Genomic DNA, 26,536 nt, shown 5'->3' with positions numbered 1-26,536 from the left:
GCCTGTGCACCACAACTACTGAGCCTGTGCCCTACAGCCCACGAGCCGCAACTACTGAAGCTCACGGGCCTAGAGCCCATGCTCTTCAAAAGAGAAGCCACCACAGTGAGAAGCCCTCGCACCATAACAAAGAGTAGCCCCTGCTCTCCACAACTAGAGAAAGCCCGCGCGCAGCACTTAAGACACAACACAGCCAATAAATAAATAAATAAATAAATTAAAAAAAAAGAGTACACTTGAGTCAGAATGCTGGGTTCAAAGCCTTCTAATGGCACTTACTAGCTGTGTGAGCTTGGGCAATTAACTTTATTTCTCTAAGCTTCATTTTTATCATTTGCAAAATGGGGATAATAAAAGTGCTTCTCTCTTGTAAGGACTTTTTTTAAACATTTGGGGAACACTAGCGTTTTTATTTTTATTTTTTTAAATTTCTTTTTTGGCTGCGTTGGGTCTTCGTTGCTGCACACAGGCTTTTTCTCTAGTTGCAGTGAGTGGGGACTATTCATTGCAGTGTGTGGGCTTCTCATTGCGGTGGCTTCTCTTGTTATCTAGGCAAGCAGGTTTCAGTAGTTGAGGCATGTGGGCTCAGTATTGTGGCTTGCAGGCTCTGGAGCACAGGCTCAGTAGTTGTGGCGCACAGGCTTAGTTGCTCCGCGGCATGTGGGATCTTCCCAACCTAGGGATTGAACCCATGTCCCCTGCGTTGGCAGGTGGATTCTTAACCACTGCACCACCAGGGAAGTCCCTCTTGTAAGGATTAAATGAAATAACCCACTGTGTCAGGCACAGAGTAATTACCCCAACCCCCAGTCTTTGTTAGCCTCCATTCCTGGCAGTTGAAAACAGAAGTGAAAGATTTTCTCTGTAGGTCTGAATAAAAATTCCCATTTCTTTAATATACAGTTATAAAGGGTTGTACTTGCAGGCTTCCCTTGGCATGTCTATTGGAAATGTCAGACTAATTTTTTTTCATTCTATGCTGTCAAATTTAGCTCCCCAAACTATCAAAAAACAACCTGTTGATAAGACAAAAGTGAGTTTATTCTTACTGCAGTAAGGAAGACTACTACTCTGACAGAGTTGTAGTAGTGGCCCACAGGTGGCAGGACAAAGCAGTAGTATTGATTGAGAATTTGAAGATTGGTTGGAGAGTGGGAGGGGATCTTTTTTTAAAATTATTTAATTAATTAATTAATTTTATTGGCTGCGTTGGGTCTTTGTTGCTGCACATGGGCTTTCTCTAGTTGCGGTGAGTGGGGGCTACTCTTCATTGTGGTGCGTGGGCTTCTCATTGTGGTGGCCTCTCTTGTTGCAGAGCATGGGCTCTAGGCACGTGGGCTTCAATAGTTGCGGCACATGGGCTCAATAGTTGTGGCTCACGGGCTGTAGACCGCAGGCTCAATAGTTGCGGTGCACAGGCTTAGTTGCTCTGTGGCATGTGGCATCTTCCTGGGGCAGGGCTTGAACCCGTGTCCCCTGCATTGGCAGGCAGATTCTTACCCACTGCGACACCTAGGAAGTCTGGGATCTTTCAGTGAGGGGGCAGGGGGGCTGCAGGAGTTGATTAGAACTGGACAAGGGTCATGATATAATAGTTTAGGATTGACAGACACAGCAAGGATTTTGAGGCCAGAGGTTCTAAGGCTCTTTGAGTATATAGAACTGTCAAGTGATACTTACTATTGAAAAGCTGATGGTTCTTTTAGGAAGTTCTTAAAATGAACAATGGATTTATTTGCATTTTTAACTTCCAGGCAAGAGTGTTAATAGTTGTCATATTAATGTAGACAGCAAGCTGTGTGTGTGTGTAGGAGGTGTCAGTTCTCAGGCAGAATGAGGAATGCTCATTCTCCTGCCTGAAACCTCAGGTGGCTTCAGGACATAAAGCCCTGGTTCGATGGCATGGAAAAATTTCTTTCCAGATTTAGACAGTTGCTACTCCTTGGAGACGGGGCACTTCAGAATTTAACCTTCCACAGACAGCATGTTCAGTGTAAAGAAATAATTATCCTGACACTTGATAAAACAGTAAGAGAGACTTTATCCAGGACTATTGTAATAGGGACATTACAATAGGGGAGAGAGACTGCATTCAACTCCAAATACAATAAGGACAAGTGGATAGGAAATTACTAAGAGGAGACATCAAGGATGGGGGGATTGCTGCTAAAGCTACTTACAGGATTCTTGCTAAAGGCAGGCCAGGGTTTGATCAGATATCAAGGGTGGGGAATATTCTCTAAACTGACTTGGCAGGATTCTTGCCGAGTTTACTCTTACCCCAATCAGGAAGAGCACTATGTTGATAGAGTTAACACGAAAGAATAATTTCTTTCTAGAGGGGGAATGATGAAACACAAACTGGGGCGCCCAGGGAGGTTGCTGGGTCTCCTTTAGGGGCAGGTGGGAGGCATGATTAAATGCCGAGGGGATTCTCATCTACAAGACTCTTAGTGAAGTATTATGTGGAGGCAGGCGAAAAATGAAGACCTCTCAACGGCCCTTCAAACGTATGGAGCTTTCTCATTCAGGACTAAAAGAAAAAAAAATTTTTTTAAAGGAAAGTAAATGGCTCGTTCCAGGGGTAAAAATAGGCTCCTGGGGATAAGATCGCTGCTGCGGACTGGGGAAAGCCACACAGGGCGGCGGAGCAACCACGGGGCCCAGATGCGTGAGCACTACAAGTCCCCAAAAGCTCCGCGGTGAGGGCGGGGCTTGCTGACCGTTATGACGCAGTAGGCGGGGTCACACGGGACAGTTCAGCCCCGGGTTTTTAGCCCCGCCCCTGCCCCCTTCCCCGCCCTGTTGCTGTTGCGCCGCCGCTGGCTGCAGCCCCTGGTGAGTTCCTGGAGTGAAGGCGGGCAATTAGGGAGAGTTGGGCCCTTGGGTTCCCCGACTTCACACTTCCAGTCCTGAGAAAGGGCCGTGGGCGGGCGGAGGTGCGGCTGGTTTCGGTTTTCACCTCTTTCCATGTTTCTAGGATGACCGTAGTGGGAGTGGCGTCATGGGGCCCCTGGAGCCCCTCTGCGGCCTTGGAGGGTTGAGGGTAGTTTTCTCCCGAGGACGGCAGGGCTTCAGTGCCCGGGGCGGGGTGGGCGGCTCCCGGGGCAGAAGGCACCCTCTGACCGGAGTGAGGGTCTTGACGTCACGGCGTCATTTCCCCACCCTACCCCCTCGCCTGCTGAGGTCATCCTAGTTCCTTAATCCCCGTGCTTGACGTCATCGCCGTCTGCTTGGCGGCAGTGGCGGAGGCGGGACCCTGCCTGGTCACCCTAGGCAAGTTACTTTCTCTTTGGGCCTCAGTTTCCCCGTCTTGATCCCTGAAGCCCCATTCCTTCAGTTGAGGCCGTGTGTAATTGGAGATGTTCTAGACAGCTGAGAAGAAAGAGCAGCTGGAGTGCGGTGACCTGCTTCTTTACCGTTGATCACCGGGAGCCCCTCCCTCCATCCCCCGCTCCCCCCCCCCCATTTAGTTTGGGGGCTAATGTTCCCACTCTAATTTATTGTGATTTCAACTCCTCCTGGACATTTAAACTTTTTTCTATCACTTGATTCTTTCCTCCTGATGTAAGCCAACAAGTGGCCATGGTTGGAGCTGAGTAGAATAATACAATAGCTATGTATTATAACATCTCCACTGTTGCAAAAACCATTAAAAGCAAAAGACTTTTAATACATTAGGCCTTTGTAGATTATGTAGAGCACATGATTAAGGAACTTCCAGGTGAATCACTTTCACAGATACTTTCAGAGGGCCTCTATCTGAAACCCTACGCTTTTGCAGAAACGGCAGCTGTGGAGTGGAAAGGACCCTGAGAAAGGTAGTAAGAGTTACCTAGCACTAACAAGTCGTGGTCTTTGGAGTCAGAGTACAAATAGGGCTCTTTAACATTTTTGACTATGCTTATTAATATAATACCAAGCTTCCCCATTTTCTTAGATGAAAAGACAAATTCTTTCACTTCCTTTTTCCTTCCTTGGGATCATCATTATAGTTGGAAAGTTTCTTAGAGATTTTCTTGCCTGATCCATGATTTTACGGGTAAAGAAACTGAGACCTAAAAGGAGGTAGTGTGTCTTGGCCAAGATCTCAGAACTAGTTAGTGGCAGAACTAAGACAGGAACTCAGGTCCCTTGGCTCCCAGCTTAGTCCCCTCTCTACTATACTTCAACCACTGTCACTACCCTATGTCACTTCAAGGGTTAGCATAATCACCCATTTCACAGAAAAAGTGTAAAATCTCAGTAAAGTAAAGTGGAATAAAATGGAGATTTAGTACACAGCTTTGAGGTTTTCACACAATTTCTTCTGGTTGCCCAGAACTATTTTTCTGTTCTTCCCTAGTACTGTTGGTACTGTGGTGTTGTGGTCTGTGGGATGAAGGCTGCTTAGAATAAGCTGGACAACTAATCCAAACGTTGTTAATGAATTAGATATTAAAAGTCTCCTGGGGGTACAAATTTTACTTAAGGCACACAGGAAGATTTTAGTTAAGGAACTAGAATGAACTTGGAAAATTGGATTAGAGCAAATGGCTTTAATAATTCAAGGACCAGTGACTATGTGTCTCTGCTTTTGCTCCCCATCGCAGGGCCATCTGCACATCCATAATATCTATTGTCAGTGTTCTCCGAAGGGTGGTTCTGTGGCAGCATCCCTTCCAGGGCCAGGGAGAGTGGAATTCAGATCACTTCATCCATTTTGCTAATTGCTAGTAGTTTAGAAAGTTAGGTAAGCAGAAGGGTAAAGGAGTTAGGTTGGATGTGTGTTTAGTTTTTACTTATTTTTGTTTTTACTGTTCCCAAATGAAGAACTGATTTGCATTTCTCTCTCTCCACTGTGGATGCATTTGGTTTCCTGTGAACTAATCCAGAGAAACTTATCTATAGTCTTCATTTCTCTTGAAACATGTGCCCGTTGGTATAAAAGGCTAATATAAAAATGTTCGGCATTCTTTGTGGTAGAATTTTTGTTTGTTTGTTTGTTTGTTTTGTAAGATTATTCTTTGTGGTTCAGCATGTGAGGAACACTCTTTAGGAAAATTGGTGAGTTGATTTGGTTGAATATTTGCCTTGTTAAAACCTAAATTAGAAAGCTTAACATTTTTCAATTTTTCTGCTAAAAAGCCTATCAGTGTAATTTACAGATTCAGTCAGAAAGAGCTTTTTGTTCCTTCAGGAGAATATCAGAGAATCTATGCCCTCATGGAACAGTCCTGGGAGTAGTATATTAGACCTTGAGAAGCTCATTAGATGAAAATATGTCAGGTTTTCTTAGAAGCCAGGAACCAGTTCAGGAGACTCATTTTAAAATATATTGCCTATTATTGCCTGTCTCCTCTGAGGACCCTAATCATTTTGGAAACTGAGCTTGAAAAAAAAAAGTAGCAACTGTGTCAGAGTCCAAGTAAAGTGCCTCTAACAGTTTGTAGAATCTCTGTATTATTTTCCCATGCTTGATGGTTTGTTTTTAAAAATTTCTATTTGTTTTCCCTGGTCACTCTTTATGTGGCCAGTCTTTGATTTGAGGGTAGGAGTAAGGAATTAGGTAGAATAACATTCCGTGACTTCTGGGGAGCCTAATTCAACCCACTGCTTTTTTATTATTATTATTATTCATTTATTTATTAATTTGTTTTTGGCTGCATCGGGTCTTCGTTCCTACACGTGAGCTTTCTCTAGTTGTGGTGAGTGGGGGCTCCTCTTCGTTGCGGTGCTCATGGGCTTCAGTAGTTGCAGCACGTGGGCTCAGTAGCTGTGGCGCACGGGCTTAGTTGCTCCGCGGCATGTGGGATCTTCCCAGCCCAGGGCTTGAACCCGTGTCCCCTGCATTGGCAGGTGGATTCTTAACCACTGCGCCACCAGGGAAGTCCTCCAACCCACTGCTTTTTAATGACTCTAGGTTTCTAAATTTAAGGCTTGCTTTTTTTGTATTTCTTCTCTCTTCCTTGCCTCTGTGGATGTTGCCAAAATTAGAAGTGGATGGTGGATAGGTTCTATAGTGGGAAGAGTGGTTAAAGGAGGGGGAAGTTGATGCTTAAATCATTCTAATTTTCCTTCCACATCCTTCCTGCCTGCCCACCCCCAAAAGTCATTTCTTGACTGCTTTGTCAGAAAGGCAATTTCCCAAGCCATTGTTGGAGCCCATTTCTCCCAGGGAATTTTATTGCTGGGAGGGAGGATAAACTTTAAGGATCACTGACCTTAAAAATCAGTAGATCCCTTCCTTCCAGGAAAAGTTGAAGGAGATACCTCCTCACTGACCCAGTTCAGATTGGCATGGTTATGCTCTACTTTTACCCATGGCCTTTTCTGTCGGCTTTGGTGAGAGGCAGAGAAGCAACTATTGTTCTTCACTCTGCCTCCTCAAACCTTCCACAGTCTTGGCAGAAGAGTTTTTTATTTCAAGAATGATTGAGTTCCAAACACGCAGAGTGCCATTGGGCATCCCCTGAGTCCTTCTGGGAATGTGATGAGATCTCTGAAATGGGAAACTTCATGGAGTCTCTTACATTTTTGATAAGCAAGGAACCAAGACTGTTGGTTCCTTTTCCAGTCAGATGATTAGGTTTAGGTGAATGAAAAGAGATAACGTTTCCATTGCCTGTACAACCAAGCCTCAAAACATGAGCTCTGTCGTGTCATTTTGTGTGTGTATGCTGTCCTTTCTTCAGTGTCCTGTTCGGAGCTCACTTATAGATTGTTTTTCTAGTAAAGAAAGAGAGGCTGTACCAAACTCCCCTACCCTTGGCTGGTCTTGCCTTTCAGAGTAGCATACATCTGCAAAACAGCTTGCCAGAATTTGAGTGTGTGGAAGGTGGGTAATGGAGTGGGAATTTTATGGGTCCTTAAGGAAATCAAATCTGTGCCTTTTGTTTTTTTGGTGCCATGCCGCCTGAACCAGCTATGCCAGCTGAACCAGCTATACTAAGCATTGACATAGCACTTGGAGATTATCATCTCCTCACTCTATTTTATTTTGTTTTTTATTTTTTTGGCCACATCACATGGCTTGCAGGATCTCAGTTCCCTGACCAGAGATTGAACCCAGACCATAGTGAAAGCCCAGAATCCTAACCACTAGGCCAATGGGAACTCCTTCTTCACCCTATTTTAAAAAAGAGAAAGCTGAGAAACAGCAGCTTCTCCAAAGTTACTCAACAAATTAAGAGCAGGGCTAAAGATAAGAATTAGCCCCACCGTTGTTTACCTACAAAGCCCCTTCCTTTCATTTTTTGATGAATTGCATGAGTATCTTATTCATTTACTCAGTGAGTACTTAGTGATTACTGTGGGCTCGGCGTTTTGTTGTGTATATAGTGGTGACAGTGTTCTGAAGGAAAAGAACAGGGAATAACCTAAGTACCATCATAGGTTAGGTTACCTGAGAGATAGGCCCTGAAGTCACTCTTACCTGAGTGTTCTCATGATCCACAGTAAAGGACAGATCGTCACATGCTCAGATAAATGGTGCTTCAGGCTTAGGACAGAGGGGCTGTGCTGGCCTCAGTGTGACTGAAGACCATTAGGCAAGACAGGGGTCTGCAAGCTGAGAAACCTCCCTGCCCACCCTCCCACAGCATCCAGCAGATCAATAGTCAACAGCTTATCATGAGGAACAAGCACTGGCCTAGACTGGAATGTGACCTCTCCCTTCCTTAGGAAACTGATCTGAGGTTTGAGGTTGAGGATGTGGCCAAACTGTGTCACAAACCAGAAAGCAAGTACATTTCTTAGTTCCTTAGCTCACTCCTGAGAACCCGAGGCAGTTCAGTGCCTCAGAATCCTCTTACCTTCTCTGTGAAAAAATTGACTTCTGGGGGAACTGGAAGAGGAGGGCTGTTTGCTTAGCGTTCAAAATAAAACCAGGAAATAAGTGGGGTGGGGCAGAGCTAGAAGAGCTACTGTGTTTTTTGGTTATTGTACTTACTGTTTTTTTAAGGGGTGTGTGTGTGTGTGTGTGTGTGTGTGTGTATACAATCTTCCAACAGCAGCTGAATTTGTAAGGTATCATGTAGTATTTGCAAGTGTACATCTATTTCTTCCTTTGCTGTTTAGAGCTGCAGTATTGTTTTCATTTCCCAGTAGGACTCTGTGTTGAGAAACATGGACTCACTACATGCATTTAGAAGACAGGGCATGTGACTTTTGAGGGACAGGAAGTATCAGGTCCCGACAATTCAGAAGACTTTCTTTGATGTATTGTTTTTATCTCCTGAATAGTTCTCCATCCTTAATCACATTTTATCTGTAGTGTGACCTGGAAAGGTGAAATACAGCTTATTATCCCCATTTTATAGATAGGGACCCGAACTTGCTTGCTGTCCTCCAAACATGGGCTGCATTTTTCTGTTTCTTTGCTTTTATGCATGTTGTTTCATTCATCTGTAATTTCCTCACCCCCAAACACACTTGTCAGAATTCTAATCTTCCTTGAGGGCTTATCTAGGATTCTACTCACTCCTCGAAGCTTTTCTTCATTTTCCTAACCAATTTCTCCTCTCTCTCTTTTTTTTTTTTGGCACACGGGCTTAGTTGCTCCGCGGCATGTGGGATCTTCCTGGAGCTGGGATCGAACCCGTGACCTCTGCATTGGCAGGCGGATTCTTAACCACTGCGCCACCTAGGAAGCCCTCTCCTCTCTCTCTTTTGAACCCAAGAGCATTTTGCACTTATTCTGTCCATTTGGCTGTTACTTAAATTCTCATCTAACCTCCATATTGGATTGGGACCCTTTTGAGGGCAAAGACTGTGCCAGAAAAAAAAAAAAACCACAAAAGTAATAATCACTAACATCTGTTAAACCCTCTCTTTATGCAGACTTTGTGCAAGTACTTTATTCTGGCACATCTTTACTTTGTGTGAATTGCATACTCTATGGCAGGTACTGATTTAAGGACTAGACACTGTACATTGCAGGCATACCTAGTTTTATTGTGCTTCACAGATACAGTATTTTTTACAGAATTGAAAGTTTATGGCAACCCTACCTTAAGCAGGTCTGTTAGTGCCGTTTTTCTACACTGCATTTGCTCACCTCATGTCTGTGTCACATTTTCATAATTCTCACAATATTTCAGACTTTTTCATTATTATTTGTTATGGTGATCTGTGATAAGTGATCTTCGATGTTACTTGTGGAATTTTTTGGCATTTTTTAGCAACAAAGTATTTTTAAATTAAGGGATATACATTGTTTTTTTTTTTAAGACATAATGCTACTGCACACTTAATAGACTACAGTATAGTGTAAACATAACTTTCATATGCACTGGGAAGCCAAAAAAACTGTGTGACTCGCTTTATTGAGATATGTGCTTTATTGAGATGGTCTGGAACTGAACCTGCAATGTCTCCGAGCTATGCCTGTATTTCAGTTAATGCTCACCAAAAAACGAATGAGGTAGACGTTATTAGCCCCATGTTACAGATTAGGGGCCACGCGCAGAGTCCAGTTAAGTACATCACCCAAGGGCACGAGTTGATAGGTGGTGAAGCTGGAATTTGAACTCCAGCATTTTGATTTCTGAGCTCATCCTTGTCGCCCTTGCATGTCAGATACTCTCCTTTCATTCCTGGCTTGCTTTCTGCACCCATCCCCAGCTCCTAGCAGAATGCTGTAATATATAGAGGGACCCGATAATTATAGGGTAAATGAAATTGAATAGAGAAGCTGAAATCTAGGGAAATTGACGTTCCAAAAGTCACAGGGCTTGTTGGGATGAAAAATCTAGAATCTAGGTCTTACAGATCCTGGCTCAGGGCATTTACCTCTAGGCTGCCTTACTTAAGGCATTCAGAAGAAGGGGAGCAAATTAGCTGTGAGCAGAAAATAAGGGTATATGAGAGTGGTGTTGCCTGTGGTGAAGAGGTCAAAGAAAGACTCAGAAAATTCTTATAGTGTAGGAAGTTATGAATGCAAAGTAGCTCATAGTGAAACCAAAAGCAAGTTGTGTGATCTCAGTACTTGTCAGGCTTTTGCTTTTCCTGACTTGCCCCGAACGGAATGTTCCTTGGGTGAAAGCCCAGGAATTTCCAGCATTTCAGACAATGCTTTTTAAGTCTTATTCTATCCCATATCTCGTAACAGGACCCCTACCATGGAAGAGACAATAGAAGATCCCCCTACATCAGCTGTCGTGCTGGACCATTGTCATTTCTCTCAGGTCATCTTTAACAGTGTGGAGAAGTTCTATGTCCCTGGAGGGGACATCACATGCTATTACACCGTCACCCAGCATTTTATTCCCCGTCGAAAGGATTGGATTGGCATCTTTAGAGTAAGTGGTTAATTTAGTACCAAGTGACTGGAAACTAGAGGTGAATCTTAGTGTGTGTCTGTTTCTGTTTTGTAAGCATTGTGCATATATGTGTGGCCAATGTTAAAATCCTAAACTAAACTCCCTAGCACTTCTCCCTACACACACCAACATGTGCTGTAAGACTCAAATTTTAATTTCAGTCTTAAGCTAAAATGATAGCAAATCATACAATCCATAAATTTTATTATACTTTCAGAGACCAAATGTAAATGTTTTTAAAATCCTATTTTGAAATATTCTTTTATGATTTGACTGGGATGGGTGGCCCCTTACATAATTTCTGTGAATTTAAACATCACTTGCTTGCTTAGTACAGTGTTTAATTTGTTTTAATATGAACATTACAAATCTGGAAAGGATGTTGAAAAGTTACCTTGTTCTCTATCTTGCACCTAAGAAGTTTGCTCCTGAGTAAGCTGTCTTGCTTCTTTGTGAAGATTTCCCAGAACAGAAATTTATGAGCTTCCTCGGTTTCCTCTTCCAGTGTCTAATCACCCTGTCAGTTCAAGTAAAGAAACGATACTTCTTATTATAGGCAACTTACTATCTCCCCTTCTTCCCCCCTCTGTGTCTCTCTCTGTCTCTGACATCCCTCACACACAAACACACACACACACTCACTCACTCACTCACACACACACCATAATGACAAATTGTCCTATTTCCAGAGGCAGGAGATAAAGGTCAAATGTAAGTAATGTACACTGCTGAATCCCAACATAAGTGACCTTTGTTTTGACACCTCAGTATGTCATGTGCTTGTTTGCCAACGCTTTTCATCCTCAAATCGGACATCATTCTTGAGTGCACTGTGTAGGAGCTGATGCTAATTCACATCCTTCATCGAGTCCCTTTTCCTTAATTGTTTGGAATTCCAAGCTAAGTGATAGAGCGATAGAAGCTGGAGGTAACAAGGCTGGTGTTTAGAGGTTTAGTGAACAACCAGAGTGACACTGACAGGTATCATGACAGCTTCTGAGACTGCAGAATATTGAGTCATTAGACTAAAGGTGTCCTAACACAGAAACTTGACACACCAGGAGGTTTTCTGTTTTGGAAAGAAGATGGCAATTGTTTTTTTCTTCCCAGTGTATAGCAGAGCTGTCCAGTGGAACTTTCTGTGACCAACGCTGCCCAGTAGAATTTTCTACAAAGGAGCTATACTGGTTACTTCACTGTCCAGTACTGTAGCCTGTAGCCACATGTGTCTAATGGCACTTAAGATGTGGTTAGTGTGACTGACTGAATTTTAAACTTTATTTAATTTTAATTAATTTTAAGTAGCCTCATGTGGGTAGTGGCTAGCATACTGGACAGTACAGGCATAGATAATAAAAAAAAGAATGATTCAAAATTACTTACAGGTTTTGAAAGGTAATCTGTAACATTTTTTTGCAACACAGTTATATTAACATTTTGCTCAGACTGTTTGTAATCCCCAAACACTTAGCAACTTCCAGTATGGACTTCATTCTAAACTAAATGCAAGTCTTATGCTTTTTAAAAACAAATGTATAAAAGCATTGTTTTTAGGGACTTGCCTGGTGGTCCAGTGATAAAGAGTCCACCTTGCAATGCAGGGAATGTGGGTTCGATCCCTGGTCAAGGAACTAAGATCCTACACGCCGTGGTGCAACTAAGCCCATGTGCCACAACTACTGAGCTTGTGCACCTCAACTAGAGAGCCTGTGTGCCACAAACTACAGAGCCCATGCACCCTGGAGCCTGCACACCACAACCAGAGAGAAGCCTGCACGCTGCAACTAAGACCCAACGCAGCCAAAAAAAAAAAAAAAAAAGCATTGTTTTTAAATGCATCTATACTTCATTCATTTCAGAGGTATTGCATACCACAATAAGGAAATCATGGTTAATCCAAAGAATGGCCTCTGACATTCATTGACCATAAAGCTATTGATTTTGGAACACCTGCCTTAAAGTCTGAAAGAAAATTTTAAGATTAATAAAGAGAGAACAGCAACTTTTGAGAACATACAATTGTTCTAGGTCTTTGATGAGGTTTGTGTGTGTGTGTATGTGTATGTATGTGTTTTCTGATTTAATCCTTACAGCACAGTGGCCCCCTGAGGTAAGTAGTAGTATTGCTTGTGCACAGATGAATAAAATGAATGTACTCAAGGTGGTGACTTTCCCAAGGTCTCCCAATGGTGAAGCAAGTTTGACTCCCAAACCTCTGCTTTTTTTCCTCTGTTCTGCTGAATTGCTTTGAACAACAGGTGGTCAATTAGAGAATTAAGGGCTGACTGTAAAGTTTTGCCCTTCCTAGCTCACTTCTAAAGTCCTTCCTGTGTTCTTGCAGTGTAGGTTTTGTTTTTGTTTTTTTATTGGCTGCATTAGGTCTTCATTGCTGCGCACAGGCTTTCTCTAGTTGCGGTGAGCGGGGGCTACTCTTTGTTGTGGTGCACGGACTTCTCATTGCAGTGGCTTCTCTTGTTACAGAGCAGGGGCTCTAGGCATGCAGGCTTCAGTAGTTGCAGCACATGAGCTCAATAGTTGTGGCTCACGGGCTCTAGAGCACAGGCTCAGTAGTTGTGGCACACAGGCTTAGCTTCTGTGTGGCATGTGGAATCTTCCTGGACCAGGGATCGATTGAACCCGTGTCCCCTGCATTGGCAAGCGGATTCTTAACCACTGCGCCACCAGGGAAGTCCTCTTGCAGTGTAGTCTTAATCATACTTCTCAACTTCTCATCTGCGCTAATACTGCTGGTTCCTGGCACCAAGTAGGCACTCATGAAATGTTTCTGCATGTGCAATATGCTACATCTTCTCCATAGAGTGAAAGCTACCACCAACGATAAGCCTAAAGTAGGTGGGAGTCAGCTTTTCCTCCTTCAATGTAGAGCCCTGTGCTCCATACTGTCCTTTACCTGGGCATTTATGCTGTGTTCCGAGGTTTCAGAGAGGGGAAATGTCATACTACAAGAGGCAGGCTGGGACTAGGACTACTCACATGGAGGAGCCAAGGACAGAAATTGCAGGTAACTAGAAGTTGCTTCCTTATAACAAGGCAGCAGTAGTTCCTAGGCCTTCCAAGATATTTTGGTCACAGTGCATTAAGAAGCTCCAGGATGTGAATGAAGACTCCATAAAATTCCTGCTTCCTGTACCTCCACAGGCTGTGATGGCTCAGAGATGCTTACAGCAATGGGGTGTGTATTAATGAGACACTAAAACATGCCCTAGTATGTTCCGATGCACTTACAGCCTTTTCAACCCTGCTCTGATTCCTTAATATATAAAAATGGAATTTATTTTTAGTTCTTTCTCTTCCTACTGGGCTCAGGCAGGATCAAAATATGGCAATAAATGTAATTTTGCTTCTTATTTGCCGAGTATTCTCCCCTTGAAGACGCAATGGCTCCTTTTCTATTCTCTGGTGTATTCTTATCTTCCAGATAGGATTTGAGCCATCTTTTACCCCTCTTCACATTTACGGAGAGTATTTTCCACTTAGCCAGCTTTCTGCTCTGAGGCATGTTTTGCAGTACCCTTATATCTTATGACTTACTGCATTCCATCCCCAGAAGAGGCCTTTATGACTGCCAGATTGCTGCTGTTATCTTTATCACCAAAAAGCCTTCATTAAACACGCACTAAGAAAAACACTGAAGAAAGAAAACTATACTGATTGGATTCAGTTATCTGGTACCTCATAATTTAAGAACTCTCTTCTCCATCTGACCCCAACACACACATTGTTTCTAAAATGCACTTCTAAATGCAGTGGTATAACCAAGTTGGTATAGGGGACAAGACTGAACTGGACACAGGAGAGGACAAACCAATGGAGAAGACAGCTCAGAAGTGCTTTCTGATTAAGAAGTTCCAAGAACGCCATTGTAAAAAGATAGCAGGATCAAGGTTCACAATCCCACAACTTTTTTCCCAGTCATTCTCAGTTCTGTGTCTGACCTGGAGATATAATATTTGGAATTCTTGTCCTGGGTGTTGAATGGCCAGTTTTTGTTACCTTCTAAGACAAGTAATTTAGACTGTGTGCATATCAGTTTTTAATTGTCTGTATAGGTTTCATAAATCAAAAAACAAAATTTGATCCACTGTGGGCAGATCTTATCATAATGAACTTATGCTGTTGTAATTTCAACATAACAAAAAGTGTATTTTAAGAAGCTATAGCCCAAATCTGAGCACTTTCTGATGCCTCTTGTCATTGCAGGTGGGATGGAAGACAACCCGTGAGTACTACACCTTTATGTGGGTTACTTTGCCTGTTGACCCAAACAGCGAATCAGCCAAACAGCAGGAAGTCCAGTTCAAAGGTGAGAAAAATGCTGGATCAAAGCTATTGAAGACTAGTAGCCAAGACTGATTAATCCCCTTGAGCTTGAGCTTTCTGGGGTAGATAAAAGACTTCCAGATTTTTAGTTTTCTGAATAGACCTTATTTGGGGTTAAAAATCATGTTCTGTTTTCAGCTTATTACCTGCCCAAGGATGATGAGTATTACCAGTTCTGCTATGTGGATCAGGATGGTGTGGTCCGGGGGGCAAGTGTCCCTTTCCAGTTCCGTCCAGAAAATGAGGAGGACATCCTGGTTGTTACCACTCAGGTCTGCAAGCATCTCATCTCAATCTCTTCCTGCATTAAGAGTAGCAATTCCAGGATAGGGTAGAATTTTAGTCAGTAAGCCTTTTATTGAATGTCAAACAGATACTGTGGGGAAAATGTCGTACAATACCCATTCAAACCCAGCATTCCTAAGGGAATGCCTTAGGAACGCTAACAAGAATCATAACAAGAAGTGACTTTTCTTTTCTCTAAAACTTCTGTAACTCAGTTGGCATTCGGTTATTCCCTTAACTTTCCCAGTTACTTAATTTTTGTCATCTACACTTCTTATCACCATAGTAAATTTTGTAAGCTCCTTTGAGGAGAGACGCGCCAAATATTCTTCTTTGTGTCTCTCAGATTCATTTGCTTAGTTATTTAACAGGACACCTGCTTCCATCCAGTGCTCTTCTATCCCTGGGCACTAGGGATGTCAGTGAAGAAGCAATTCAAACCCTGTCCCGGTCTCAGGGAGCTAAGTCTGACAGGAGAGACAAACAGGATTAAGTGTTTGCAAGAGAAAAACGATGTTCTTCTCTCATTCCCCCTTTTAACTTTTTGTAGCCTTAATTTTGTTTGTCTTTCTTTCTTGGTAATGACAGCCTCAATGCTGCAATTATACAGACACACCTGTCTTACCCCCTTCCCTACATCCTGAGGGGCTGCTTCCACTTGGGGTACACAGATGTCACTACAGTGAGTGGGAGTCAGCTGGACCCTCACCATCCCAGCCTGTGGGCATTTTCTGCCAGAGGGACTTTTGAATATCCACTGAGCTATAAAGGGCCAAATGTGAGTTTATGAAACATTCTTTCATAGGGTGAGGTGGAAGAGATTGAGCAACACAACAAGGAGCTCTGCAAAGAAAACAAGGAGCTGAAGGACAGCTGTGTCAGCCTTCAGGAGCAGAACTCAGACATGCAGGCTAAGCTCCAGAAGAAGCAGGTATGGCTGCTGGTTAAAGGTGAACATGGGGTGTGGAGATCAGAATCATTTTCTATTTTTCTTGTGATCTCACACCCTTATGCTAATATCTGGCACAGATTTTAGTGTATTAGATATTTCCTTTTTATTGTTTACGTATTGAAATGATATTTTAGAGATACTGGATTAAATATATATACTATTAGTAAAATAATTTCATCTGTTTCTTTTTACTTTTTTTAATGTGGCTACTAAAATATTTTAATTATGTATGTAGCTTTCATGAATTAATTGGACACTACTTTTCTAGGAGGAAAGCAGAGACACTGCTATGTCTGCAGTACCAGAACGGTGTCTGAATAGAGACGCAGATGTAGAGAACAGACATATGGACACCGAAGGGGAAAGCGGGGGTGGAGGGGTGAATTGGGAAATTGGGATTGCCATATATACATTACTAATAAGAAAAAAAAAATCAAATTGTACACTTTAAGTATATGCAGTTTATTGTATGTCAATTATATCTCAATAAAAGTCCTTAAAAAAAAAAAAGAAAAAAAGAGCAGTGTCCGATGTATAACAGGCACTCATTAAATGTTTGTTTAATGAATTAATGGACAAATGTAAGCTCCACTAGAAGAGAAATTAAGATAGATGTATTTCTTTTCTTCTTTTTTTTAATTGAAGTGTAGTTGATTTACAATGTTGTATTAGTTACATTCATATATATTAGATTCTTTTCCCTTATAGGTTATTACAATATATTGAGTATAGTTTCCTGTGCTATACAGTAGGCTCTTGTTGGTTATTTATTTTATATATAGTAGTCCGTGTAGGTTAATCCCAAACTCCTAAGGTAGATATATTTTTTTAATATCTTTTCTTTCTTTCCTTTATTATTTTTATGAGTATAATTGTATTTATTTATTTATTTATTTATTTATTGGCTGTGTTGGGTCTTCCTTGCTGTGCGCAGGCTTTCTCTGGTTGAGGCTTTTCGTTGCGGTGCATGAGCTCCTCACTGTTGTGGCTTCCCTTGTTGTGGAGCACGGGCTCTAGGCACGCGGGCTTCAGTAGTTGCAGCATGAGTTTAGTTGCTCTGCGGTATGTAGGATCTTCCCAGACCAGGGCTCGAACTCGTGTCCCCTGCATTGGCAGGTGGTTCTTAACCACTGCTCCACCTGGGAAGTCCCAGTAGATGTGTTTTTAATATGGAAAGAACATATTAAGAACATTTTAATATGAAAATCCTTTTACTTGGATATTTCATTCACTGCTGTGTCATGCTATGCCTGACATATAATAAGTGCTCAATAAATATTTGTTGGCTGCCTCAGATACTAAACACTGTTGTAGAAATGGTCAGTCCCTTTGACGTTTCGCTCTACAGGAGGAGCTGGAAACCCTAATGAGCATCAATAAGAAGCTGGAACAGACAATGAAAGAGCAGAAGGACTGTTGGGAGACAGAGCTTCTTCAGTGAGTGTGACCCTTGGATTAGAGGAGCTGCTGTATTATAGATACCCTTAGGCAGGGTCAGATCAGATTTCTAGAATTTGTTAGAGCAGTCTCCCTATTATGACATTGATGGGTATGATGCTCCCTCTTTGACTCCTGAGCTCTTTGATTCTAGGTTAGAGAATCAGTATCAGAATGGTAAGGACAAATGACCTGAATTCAAGTATTAATATTAAGTGTTGAACACTTGCAGTTTGAGGTCAGGAAGCCAAAACAGGACTGAAGAAGAGACTAGTGGATTTTAAAAGAACTCTGCAGGCGTAGGGCCAAGGCAGCCTTAAATTGTTTAAGGTCTGGGGGAACTGACCTAGAGTCAGTATATTTTTGACTTAGTCATCTCCACTTCCACAGACTGAAAGAACAAAACCAGAAGATGTCCTCAGAAAATGAGAAGATGGGAGTCAGAGTAGATCAGCTTCAGGTAGGTAATGCTAAACCTTTGCCAAAGTGTACTTTCTTAGCCTCGCCACCGCTCCACTCTGGTGGCCCAGGAAGGTGCAACTCATAGTAGTGAGTGCCTAGTGGTGGACCTCTCAGAGCATCAGACTAGTTTCAGGGTGTGTGTTTTCCATTCTTGCCATTCATTCTTTAAAAAAAAAAAAAGAAACTTTTTTCTTTTAGCTACAGAATCTTTTCAAGTAAAATCTTACTAAAAAGCCTGGAATATAAAGCAGGTAGCAGCAGACTGCTCTCATTTTTAGGAAGCTGTGCCTTAAAGAGGGGCTTTAAAGGGTGGTTTGTCAAATTTTACTTAGTTGAGCCTTAGATTCTTAGGTTTAAGGCAGAGCCGCATTGTGAAGAAGTTCTTAGGGATACTTGGCAGTTGGGAGTTGCTGGGGAACATACATCTCTTTATGTTACTGTACATTTAAAAGCATTGTTCCTGTTTCATTTTCCTTCTTTTTTAACTTGGTTATATTCACTATTTTTGCTTTAGGCCCAGCTGTCAACTCAAGAGAAAGAAATGGAGAAGCTTGTTCAGGGAGTCCAAGATAAGACAGAGCAGTTGGAGCACCTGGAAAAGGAAAATGGCCAGCTCTTTCTCAGCTTAACTGAACAGGTAGAGTCATGGAAGAAAACAATATTTTGAGGCATTTGTGAAAAAATATATACATTGTTCTTTCTTTGCTCTGTCATATACATGGGTATCACTGGCTCTGGGAAAGGTCTCAGGGGAGGTATATGTGAAACGAGGTATCTTACAGCTTTTCTCAGAAACTAATAAGAGAAAACTTGCTTTTCTCCCTGCATCCTGTTCTCTCATTAGCTTAGCAGGTCCTTCCCCAGTGCGTGCACACATGTGCTTGTGTGTGCGCGCGTGCGCATGTGTGTGTGTGTGTCCCAGCAGTGGTACTGAAATCTGTTTTTGTGCAGAGGGAGCAGCAGAAGAAGCTCGAGTGGACAGTGGAGGAGATGAAGCAGAAAGAAACTACTGCAGCGAAGAAACAACAGGAGTTAACGGCATGTCTGTCTTTGGGTGGCTATGTGGGAGGGAGCCTAAAGATAGGAAGGGATAGGGCCTATTTTCAGGTGATGGACAGGATAAATGACACAGATTAGGATAGCATTTACCTCTGGACTTTTTTCTCTTCACCCCAAAGGACAGAGAATTTGCCATTTACACACTGTTTAGGAGAGGTGGGAATTTCCAATATGTGATGAGTGATAAAGGAATATTGGAAGTTAAACTTCATGACAGATTGTAGTAAATAGAGCCTTGGGCTAGGAATCACACAGAATAACCCCTACCCCCTTCTTAAAGAGTTATTGCCGGGGCAGACAAATTAATGATTATAAAATGAGCTGTACAATTAGAAAATATCACAGTAGTCAAACAAATTTTGTTATAATTAATATAATGTTAGCAATTATCATTATAAATTATTCCGAGCTATCTAGTATAGTAATGAAAGCCTAATTGACTAATAATTTCCTATAATATATTGTTGGAAAAGAGGCCTCATGGTGATAACAGATGCATAGAAGCCCCATTTTCTAAACTGTTGTAAGGACATGAGAAGTCCTGATGTGTGGAGAATAGCCAGCTACTGGGAATGTAACTCATATCCTCTGTGCATCGTTCGTTTATTCAATCATTACCCAATCAGTTATTGAGTACCTGCTATATATAAGATACTGTGTATTTTAGCTTGATATAATAAAGAATAGATCCAACAAAGTCTGAAAATCAGCAACTCACAGGTTAAGTATAGCCCATAGGAATGTTTTATTTGTTCTAGGTGGTGTTTTTTAAAAAACTGATTTGGTAACCAACACTTAAAAACGGGAATATTTCCTGTTAAAAAAAGAATTTTGTGTTTCCAGCTTCTCGAAAAAAATCAGAGGCTCTGGCAACATTTGAGCTGACACTCCCGCCCAGTAGCAGTATCTGGAGCTGAGTAGCTACTGACCCTTTAGATGGGTCACACGTTCCCCATGTGGCTGCAGTCCTCACTGTTTCATCGCATCTCACTCCTTCATTCAGTTCCTTTACTTGCCAGGCCCCTATTGGCACTTTTGAGTTTGTGACCTCTGATGTAGCAAAGAAATCACTGTTTTAAATAATCTATTGCCTTTTAAAGATTTGAGCCTCCTTGATTTTCATGGAATACTTTTCAAGACCCACGGGCTCCCCAGCTCTCTGATAGCAATTCTTTATTCCTCATGTGTCCGAAAGGCCCCTAACTCTGAGGACTATGTATCTTATGCTTCAGGAGCCTAGGAACAAGAAAACAGCAGTGGAGGAGCAGTTAGTACAAGAGGTGGAAAGCCTAAAGGCAAAGGTAGAGGCCGGGAAAGCCTGTTTCTTAGAGAAGTACAAAGAGTGTCAACGGCTCCACAAACAGATCAGGCAACTCAGGGCTGCTGCACGGGTAGGTGACGGAGATGAGGGGCCCAGGAAGCAAGGGGTGTGAAGGTTTGTGGTTCCTGGACCAAGCCCGGAGGATTGTACACCCTTGTTAAGGAGAGAGATTTATCTTTCTGCTAAAAAGAGGAGGGATGAAGTATGTGGCCAGAAACCAGCCTGGGGATCCCTGGAAATAGAGGCCCCAACTCAGCCTCTATTTCCAGGGTCTCAGGGAAGGTTTTTGTAACCATTGAGCAGGTTTCTGTGCAGACTCAGATAGTCCTTTCTTATTTCTGCCTTTTGAGGAAGAGAAGCAGGACCAGAAGAGCCAGCAGGAGCCAATGGGGATGGGGAGCCAGGAGCCTGCAGTCAGCACTGTCATCTGGTAGCCCCCTCTCGCATTACTACCTCAGGGTCGGCTAGAAGCGCACAGCAATTTGGGCACCAGCATTCAAATAAAAAATTTTGAAAAAACCCCACAACTAGTAGGATTAGCTTAAGCGTTTTTGTGAGGTATGCGCATGTGTGTGTATGGAGGCAGGAGTCGGGAAGCGCTGATGCATGCCTGTGAGTTTTGGGTCCATGAAACTAGTCAGGGGAACTTATCATACTGAGAAGCTCAGGACCCTAGTCGGGGTTCCTTGTAGCCTTGGATAAGTGCCTTCCAGGGTTCCTTCTTCCTCAGTGTAACTTGAGTCCACATGCCTGTCCTCACGCTGGGAGGGAGTCACACCAGCCTCACTCAGTGCTTCACGCTGTGTTGGGCAAGATGTTTATTCAAGACAGAGATGATTGTTTCCATGGTTGGGTGGGATTTTAAAAAGCTCAATTGATCCCTGATTCTGATAACTCAGTCTTGAGGTTTCCCCCAAGCTAGCTTTTTCTCTTTTTGGTCACTTACTCCCAGCTAAACCAAAAGAAACCGGCATGTTGATGCCAGCCCAAGCCTTCAGGCATTTTGTTTAGTCACTTTTCTGTAAGTCAGCATCCCCTCCATGGTACCACTCCTGCCTACCCCCATTTCCTTCACCCCCAAGTCAGTCCCACCACTTTGGAAAGCCAGATCCTCTACAGTCTCCTTGTGTTACCCCACCTTGGATCTAGATTACAGTATGTGATCCTAATCCTAATTTTTTTTTTTTTTACAGGACCAGAACTTTGACCTGTCAAAAAGACTGAGTGAGAACAAGATTATATATAGTGCTCTGCAGAAGGAGAAAGAGAGAATGGAAAAAGAAAATGATGTAAGTGTGTAAAAGAGTTTTAAAGGGAAGGAGCAGGGTGACCTAGAGATTGATGATAACATAAAAAGTTAAACAAAAGAACCCTTTCTAGGACATTGGATGAGACAGTTGCTCCCAAACAAAGAGTACATTTCATCTGGTTTCCTAATCTACCGCAAAACCCACTCTTTGTCCTGTAACTGAAACTTACATGGCATGACAGTAGTGAACCTGAAAGGAACAGCCTTGGTGAAGAAGTTAGTAAGAATCTAACTTACTATTTTTGCTTTTAACTCCATAGCTCTTGTAAGTATTGTCTTTGGGGAATAATATCCTACATCATTTTTATGCTAGCTGAGGGACCCCTTTCCTTCAGCACAACTTTTTTCTTTTTCTCTGCTGCCAAACCAGGAGCAGAAGTGGTGGTCTGTACCATTGCTGGACCCATGGTAGGCCCCAAATAAATACTGTGCATTCATTCACTCATCAGTTCATTCTTTCGTCCAACCAGTATTTCTTTTCTGCTGTATGCTAAACACATTGTTATTGATTGATTGAGGACAATGGCAGTAAATAAGAAGGTTGAACTTGGAGTCATTCTCACGCGCTTGCTCGCATCAGAGAGCAGGTATCCATGCATTCTGGCTACTCCTTTGATCTATACCTCCAGCCATTTTCCATCTCTACCCTCTCCATAACCCTTCTTGGCTGTGGCTTCAAGTGATCATTTCTACCTTTGATTGTATCATTTATGCCAGTGTGTTTCAGCTTTGCAGAAGGACTTTAGAGTCTGTTTCTGGTCCTGTCATTCTCAACCTCTTGATTTGGTTAACTGTACCTTGACTTTGAAATAGTCAGTGGGATGGGGGGTGTGTACAGAAGATGGGGAAGGAAGAATGCACACAGCTTGCAACAAGAAGAAAAAGATCTGATATTTGGAAGCTTTGTTAAGAAAACTATAGTGAAGCCCTCTTAAGATGTTAAGAGGAAATTTACTAATTTTCTTTTTTCTAAGAACTTTAAATGTTGCCTGTGCCCCCTTGTAGCTTGATCTCTTCCAATCTTTCTCTCGCATTCCCTCCCTCTCTTCCTTCCTCCCTCTCACTTTCTGTTGGCATATTCATCTGATGGGATAAGACATGAAGAGGGGAAAATTACATCAGATGAGTATTCATATTGTGTAAGAAAATTGTTCTAGGAAGGAGACTAAAAGACGCATTCTGCTCTCAATAATGTGCCAGTTTCAGTCTTAATACAGCTCCCACCACCCTCACACAGCCACACAACTTTTGTACCCCCGTCAGATGGTGTGTATTTAAAGGTTTTAAATTCCTTTTTGCATGAATTCTAAACAAAATTCAATGTATATTTAAATTTAGATATTAAGAACTCAAATCTATGGGATACTGCGGCTGCTGCGTCCACTCTTGAAGAACTATGGTTTATCATTTTTTGGGGCTCTCCGGCGCCGCATTGTTAATTGAGAACTAGCTGTAGTGGGCATCCCTGGCCAGTTCCTTGTGGCCATTTTTTGTTACTGTCTTTCAGCGTGTCTCTGTAAATACTCTGTTCTTAGCTTTTGAAGAGGGAGAACAGCAGGCTGCTGAGCTACACGGGTCTGAATTATGACTCTTTGCCGTATCAAGTGCCTACTTCAGATCAAGGAGGTTTGAGACAAAACCCAGGACTTGTCTATGGAAACCCATATTCTGGTAAGACAGCTTTGCCATTCGAGCTGGAAGGCCCCTGCTTGCATCCCTTCCCCCACTAATTTTTTTTTTCTGAGATGCAAATTAAGACCAACCTCATTGTTAAGACTTGCTGGGCAGAAGCTGAGTGCCCAATAGAAAGATTGCCAGGCAAGAAGTGTTAATTGAGAAATAAATCTGAATCTAGAAGACGCAAATCAGATCATTCGCCTAGAGGCAGCAGACACAAATTGAGTCCCGTGGCTATGTTGCAAATATATAAATCAGAGAAATGTCTCTGTGTAGAAGATATACACATCTAAAGCCGAGGAAGCTAATTAAGATTTGGAAATGGAAGCATGAGAGGCGGGCTCTGCTGCCCAGGATGGCCTGACCAAGGGTAGGAGGGATGTGCTCAACAGAGACCCCTGAGTGGTTTGAGGACAGGAAATGGGGGTGACAACCAGTCTTGTCCTTCAAGGACCCGGGATGAGATGTCCTTGCCAAACAGGGAACTTTCCTCCTTTTTTGTCTCCAAAAGCTATATGAGACCTCATTTGCTTTTTTGGGACAATTTAAAGCAATCATGTTCTCTTAATAGTCACAGTCAGATCTTTGCAACAGGCAGGGGTACAAGTTTATTTTTCCTTAAAAATATTTTTAAGCATTTCATTTAAAAAAATGGCTATGTGGATTTGGTCTTAAAATCTATTCTCAGACTATTTCCTTGTTAAATTGTTACAGTTTTCATTAAAATCTCATTTTCTCCATACTGAAAATAGGTTTATTGTTTTTTCTGATTATATAATGGCTACAGAAAATGCCACTTCATTATTTTTTCCCTCTATCATTGACCTAGATCCCCTCTATGCAAGTAGATGGTATATATGAGAGCTAAAGACAGAAGGGGAACAGTGAGTGTTATGTTGTTTATAACGAGGGTTACATAGAACACAGCTGGAGAATGCATTCTAGGGATGACTTTCTTCATTAAGTGAAATCTTTTTTATTACCCTCAGGTATCCAAGAAAGTTCTGCCCCCAGCCTGGTAAGTATTTGATTCATGAGATTGCCCACATCAAATCTTTGAGAATATTTCCCTTCCTGCTCCATCCAGTTCATGGGAGAACCATAGGGAAACTGATTCATTGTGATAACTCCAGAAGTCAGCAGTATCAATTTGGTCAGTGCCAAAAGCTGAGAGAGCCTGTAGAGATGGGGAGAAAAAAGCACGGTTCATCCATCAGCGTTCTGCTCAAGATTTCCACCTGTGAGTTGAGTTGGTAGCAGGACTGGGGAGGATATATGAACCAGGCAGGTAGCGAAACAAGGTATGGCCAGTGCCCCTTCCGGGAAATATTATGTCCTTTCAACCCTGGGGTTAGAGAAAGCCCCAGTGAGTATCTCCAAATGTGAACTTGTTCATTCATCCTCAGTTTCTTGATCACCTACCATCTGCCAAGCATTATGCTTAGGTGCTAAGGATATAGCAGAAAATCAGACATGGTCTCTGCCACATACAACTTGCATTCAGACTGACCTCTTTGCTCTTCTTCCCAGCTCTCCATCAAGAAATGCCCCACCTGCAAATCAGACTTTCCTGATGACTTTTTTGATCACACCTTGGAGCAGCACATGCAGACCCTTAGTTTGAATTGTCCAATTTGTGACAAGACCTTTCCAGCAAAAGAGAAGCAGATCTTTGAAGACCATGTGTTCTGCCACACTCTCTAAGTGTCCCAACCTCTTGAATCTCTTCTGTACATGGATTTTATAGAGTAGAACCTATAGCTTCTACTATGAGTTATGACCCAAGATCCTGCCTAACCTGAATTATTAGGGGTTTACTTAGTCCTGCTGCCCTATAGGTGGAGTCATGTTGATTATCTGAAGCATAGTGTTAAGGGCTGTTACTTCCATCCTTGTAGGTTCCCTTTTAAGTCACATAACTCCAGCTGTGTCAGCCTCTCAACTAAAATGCCCATTCTTTCAAGGGTCTCCAGCATAAAGGCCCTGGTTTGGAGCTGACCTGGCTATTCACAGCAGGCCTGACTCGAGTACTCAGTGAGTAGTTTTCCAGGTTGCCCCACTGCCATTCAAGGTCAGGCCTTGAGTGTGTTTGTACTCAGTCTTCAGTCCTAATTCTGGGACTGGTAACTGATCAGAAGTTGAGAATTTCTTCCTCCTCCTCAGGCCTCCTTTTCCAACTGATTTAGAATAGCCAAAACTGGCGTGGCAGAGAACCCAGACATCCAGTTTGGATACCAAAGGTTTCTCATCTTGATTTCTCAGCTCCCAACAGAAGCATTCCTGAACCATGGACATGAAATATTATTTCAATCACAGGAAGTCTTATTTCTCTCTGGATACCTCTACTGTCATTTTCTACTCTGGTTTTTCCTGTGCACATGACTTTTATTGTTGTAAGTCCTTTCTTAATCGTTAGTGGGACTTGTTAGAAACCGTATGGGTTTGCAACTTTCTGAGCAGGTGAGTTTGAATATGAATAAGTCAGAATAATAACTATTGTTAATCGCTTTAATACTAAAAATAAACTAGTCCTCTACTTCAGGGACTTTGGTAATTTAAAATAAACCTTGAGTTCATGTTTTTTTATGTTTAAGCTTATGGGGAAAGTATAATCAAAAGGATTGTGGGAATTATAGACCCCACCAAGGATTGCTCTTCACCTGTCTTAACTAGTCAACAAAAGAGTGTCCTGGCTGTTATCTGGAGGTGGAAAGGGAGGTGACTAAGCATTAGTTTGAGAAATCTGGAGCCCTGAATTTTTTTTTTAATAAATCTGTTTATTTATTTATTGGCTGCGTTGGGTCGTTGATACTGCACACGGGCTTCCTCTAGTTGTGGCGAGCAGGGGCTACTCTTCATTGCCGTGCACAGGCTCCTCATTGTGGTGGCTTCTCTTGTTGTGGAGCATGGGCTCTAGGTGCATGGGCTTCAGTAGTTGCGGCACACAGGCTCAACAGTTGTGTCTCATGGGCTCTAGAGCACAGGCTCAGTAGTTGTGGCACACGGGCTTAGTTGCTCCGCAGCATGTGGAATCTTCCTGGAGCAGGGATTGAACCCATGTCCCCTGCATTGGCAGGTGGATTCTTCACCACTGCGCCACTTGGGAAGTCCAAGCCCTGACTTCTTGCTCTTTCTATGCATTTTTGAAAGGGTGTGGATTTGGGCACCTTTTGTGAACTAACTTCATCTAGGTCTGCCTAATTAAGCTATAAGAAAGCAGTTCCATTTTCTCCACCCCAGGGACTGAACAAATGGAAATGACTCCCAGGCAGTCAACCAGCTGGTCACTATAGAGACTTTTACAGAAACTTTTGAATGATGTGAAACATGATGTTGTGAATCAGGTTGAGCCAACTACAGCTCTGCATTTCTTTGGGGTTTTCCCTGATGTG

At 42.4% G+C, this 26,536-nt stretch overlaps 1 protein-coding gene across 3 annotated transcripts; it reads left to right on the top strand.

Moving 5' to 3' along the window:
* The first annotated feature begins 2,783 nt into the window (after positions 1–2,783).
* CALCOCO2 (calcium binding and coiled-coil domain 2) lies at positions 2,784–25,709 on the top strand. Of its 3 annotated transcripts, XM_057716122.1 has the most exons (14): positions 2,784–2,838; positions 10,091–10,280; positions 14,523–14,625; positions 14,781–14,914; positions 15,516–15,609; positions 15,733–15,858; positions 17,228–17,316; positions 17,707–17,776; positions 18,293–18,415; positions 18,730–18,816; positions 21,352–21,447; positions 23,003–23,138; positions 24,134–24,162; positions 24,675–25,709. In XM_057716122.1, the coding sequence occupies exons 2-14, from the start codon at positions 10,195–10,197 to the stop codon at positions 24,846–24,848; spliced, it is 1,347 nt and encodes a 448-aa protein (XP_057572105.1). In that variant the 5' UTR covers positions 2,784–2,838; positions 10,091–10,194; the 3' UTR covers positions 24,849–25,709. The 3 variants fall into 3 exon arrangements, with proteins under 3 accessions (XP_057572105.1, XP_057572104.1, XP_057572106.1); XM_057716121.1 differs by lacking the exon at positions 15,516–15,609 and having other exon boundaries at positions 2,790–2,838; XM_057716123.1 differs by lacking the exons at positions 15,516–15,609; positions 18,730–18,816 and having other exon boundaries at positions 2,790–2,838.
* Positions 25,710–26,536: the final 827 nt, after the last annotated feature.

The sequence above is a fragment of the Hippopotamus amphibius genome, chromosome 17, assembly GCF_030028045.1.
Source record: "Hippopotamus amphibius kiboko isolate mHipAmp2 chromosome 17, mHipAmp2.hap2, whole genome shotgun sequence".
Taxonomy (NCBI): domain Eukaryota; kingdom Metazoa; phylum Chordata; class Mammalia; order Artiodactyla; family Hippopotamidae; genus Hippopotamus; species Hippopotamus amphibius.
Note: the sequence above shows the minus strand (reverse complement) of the source record. Positions and strands in the feature narration are given on the sequence as shown.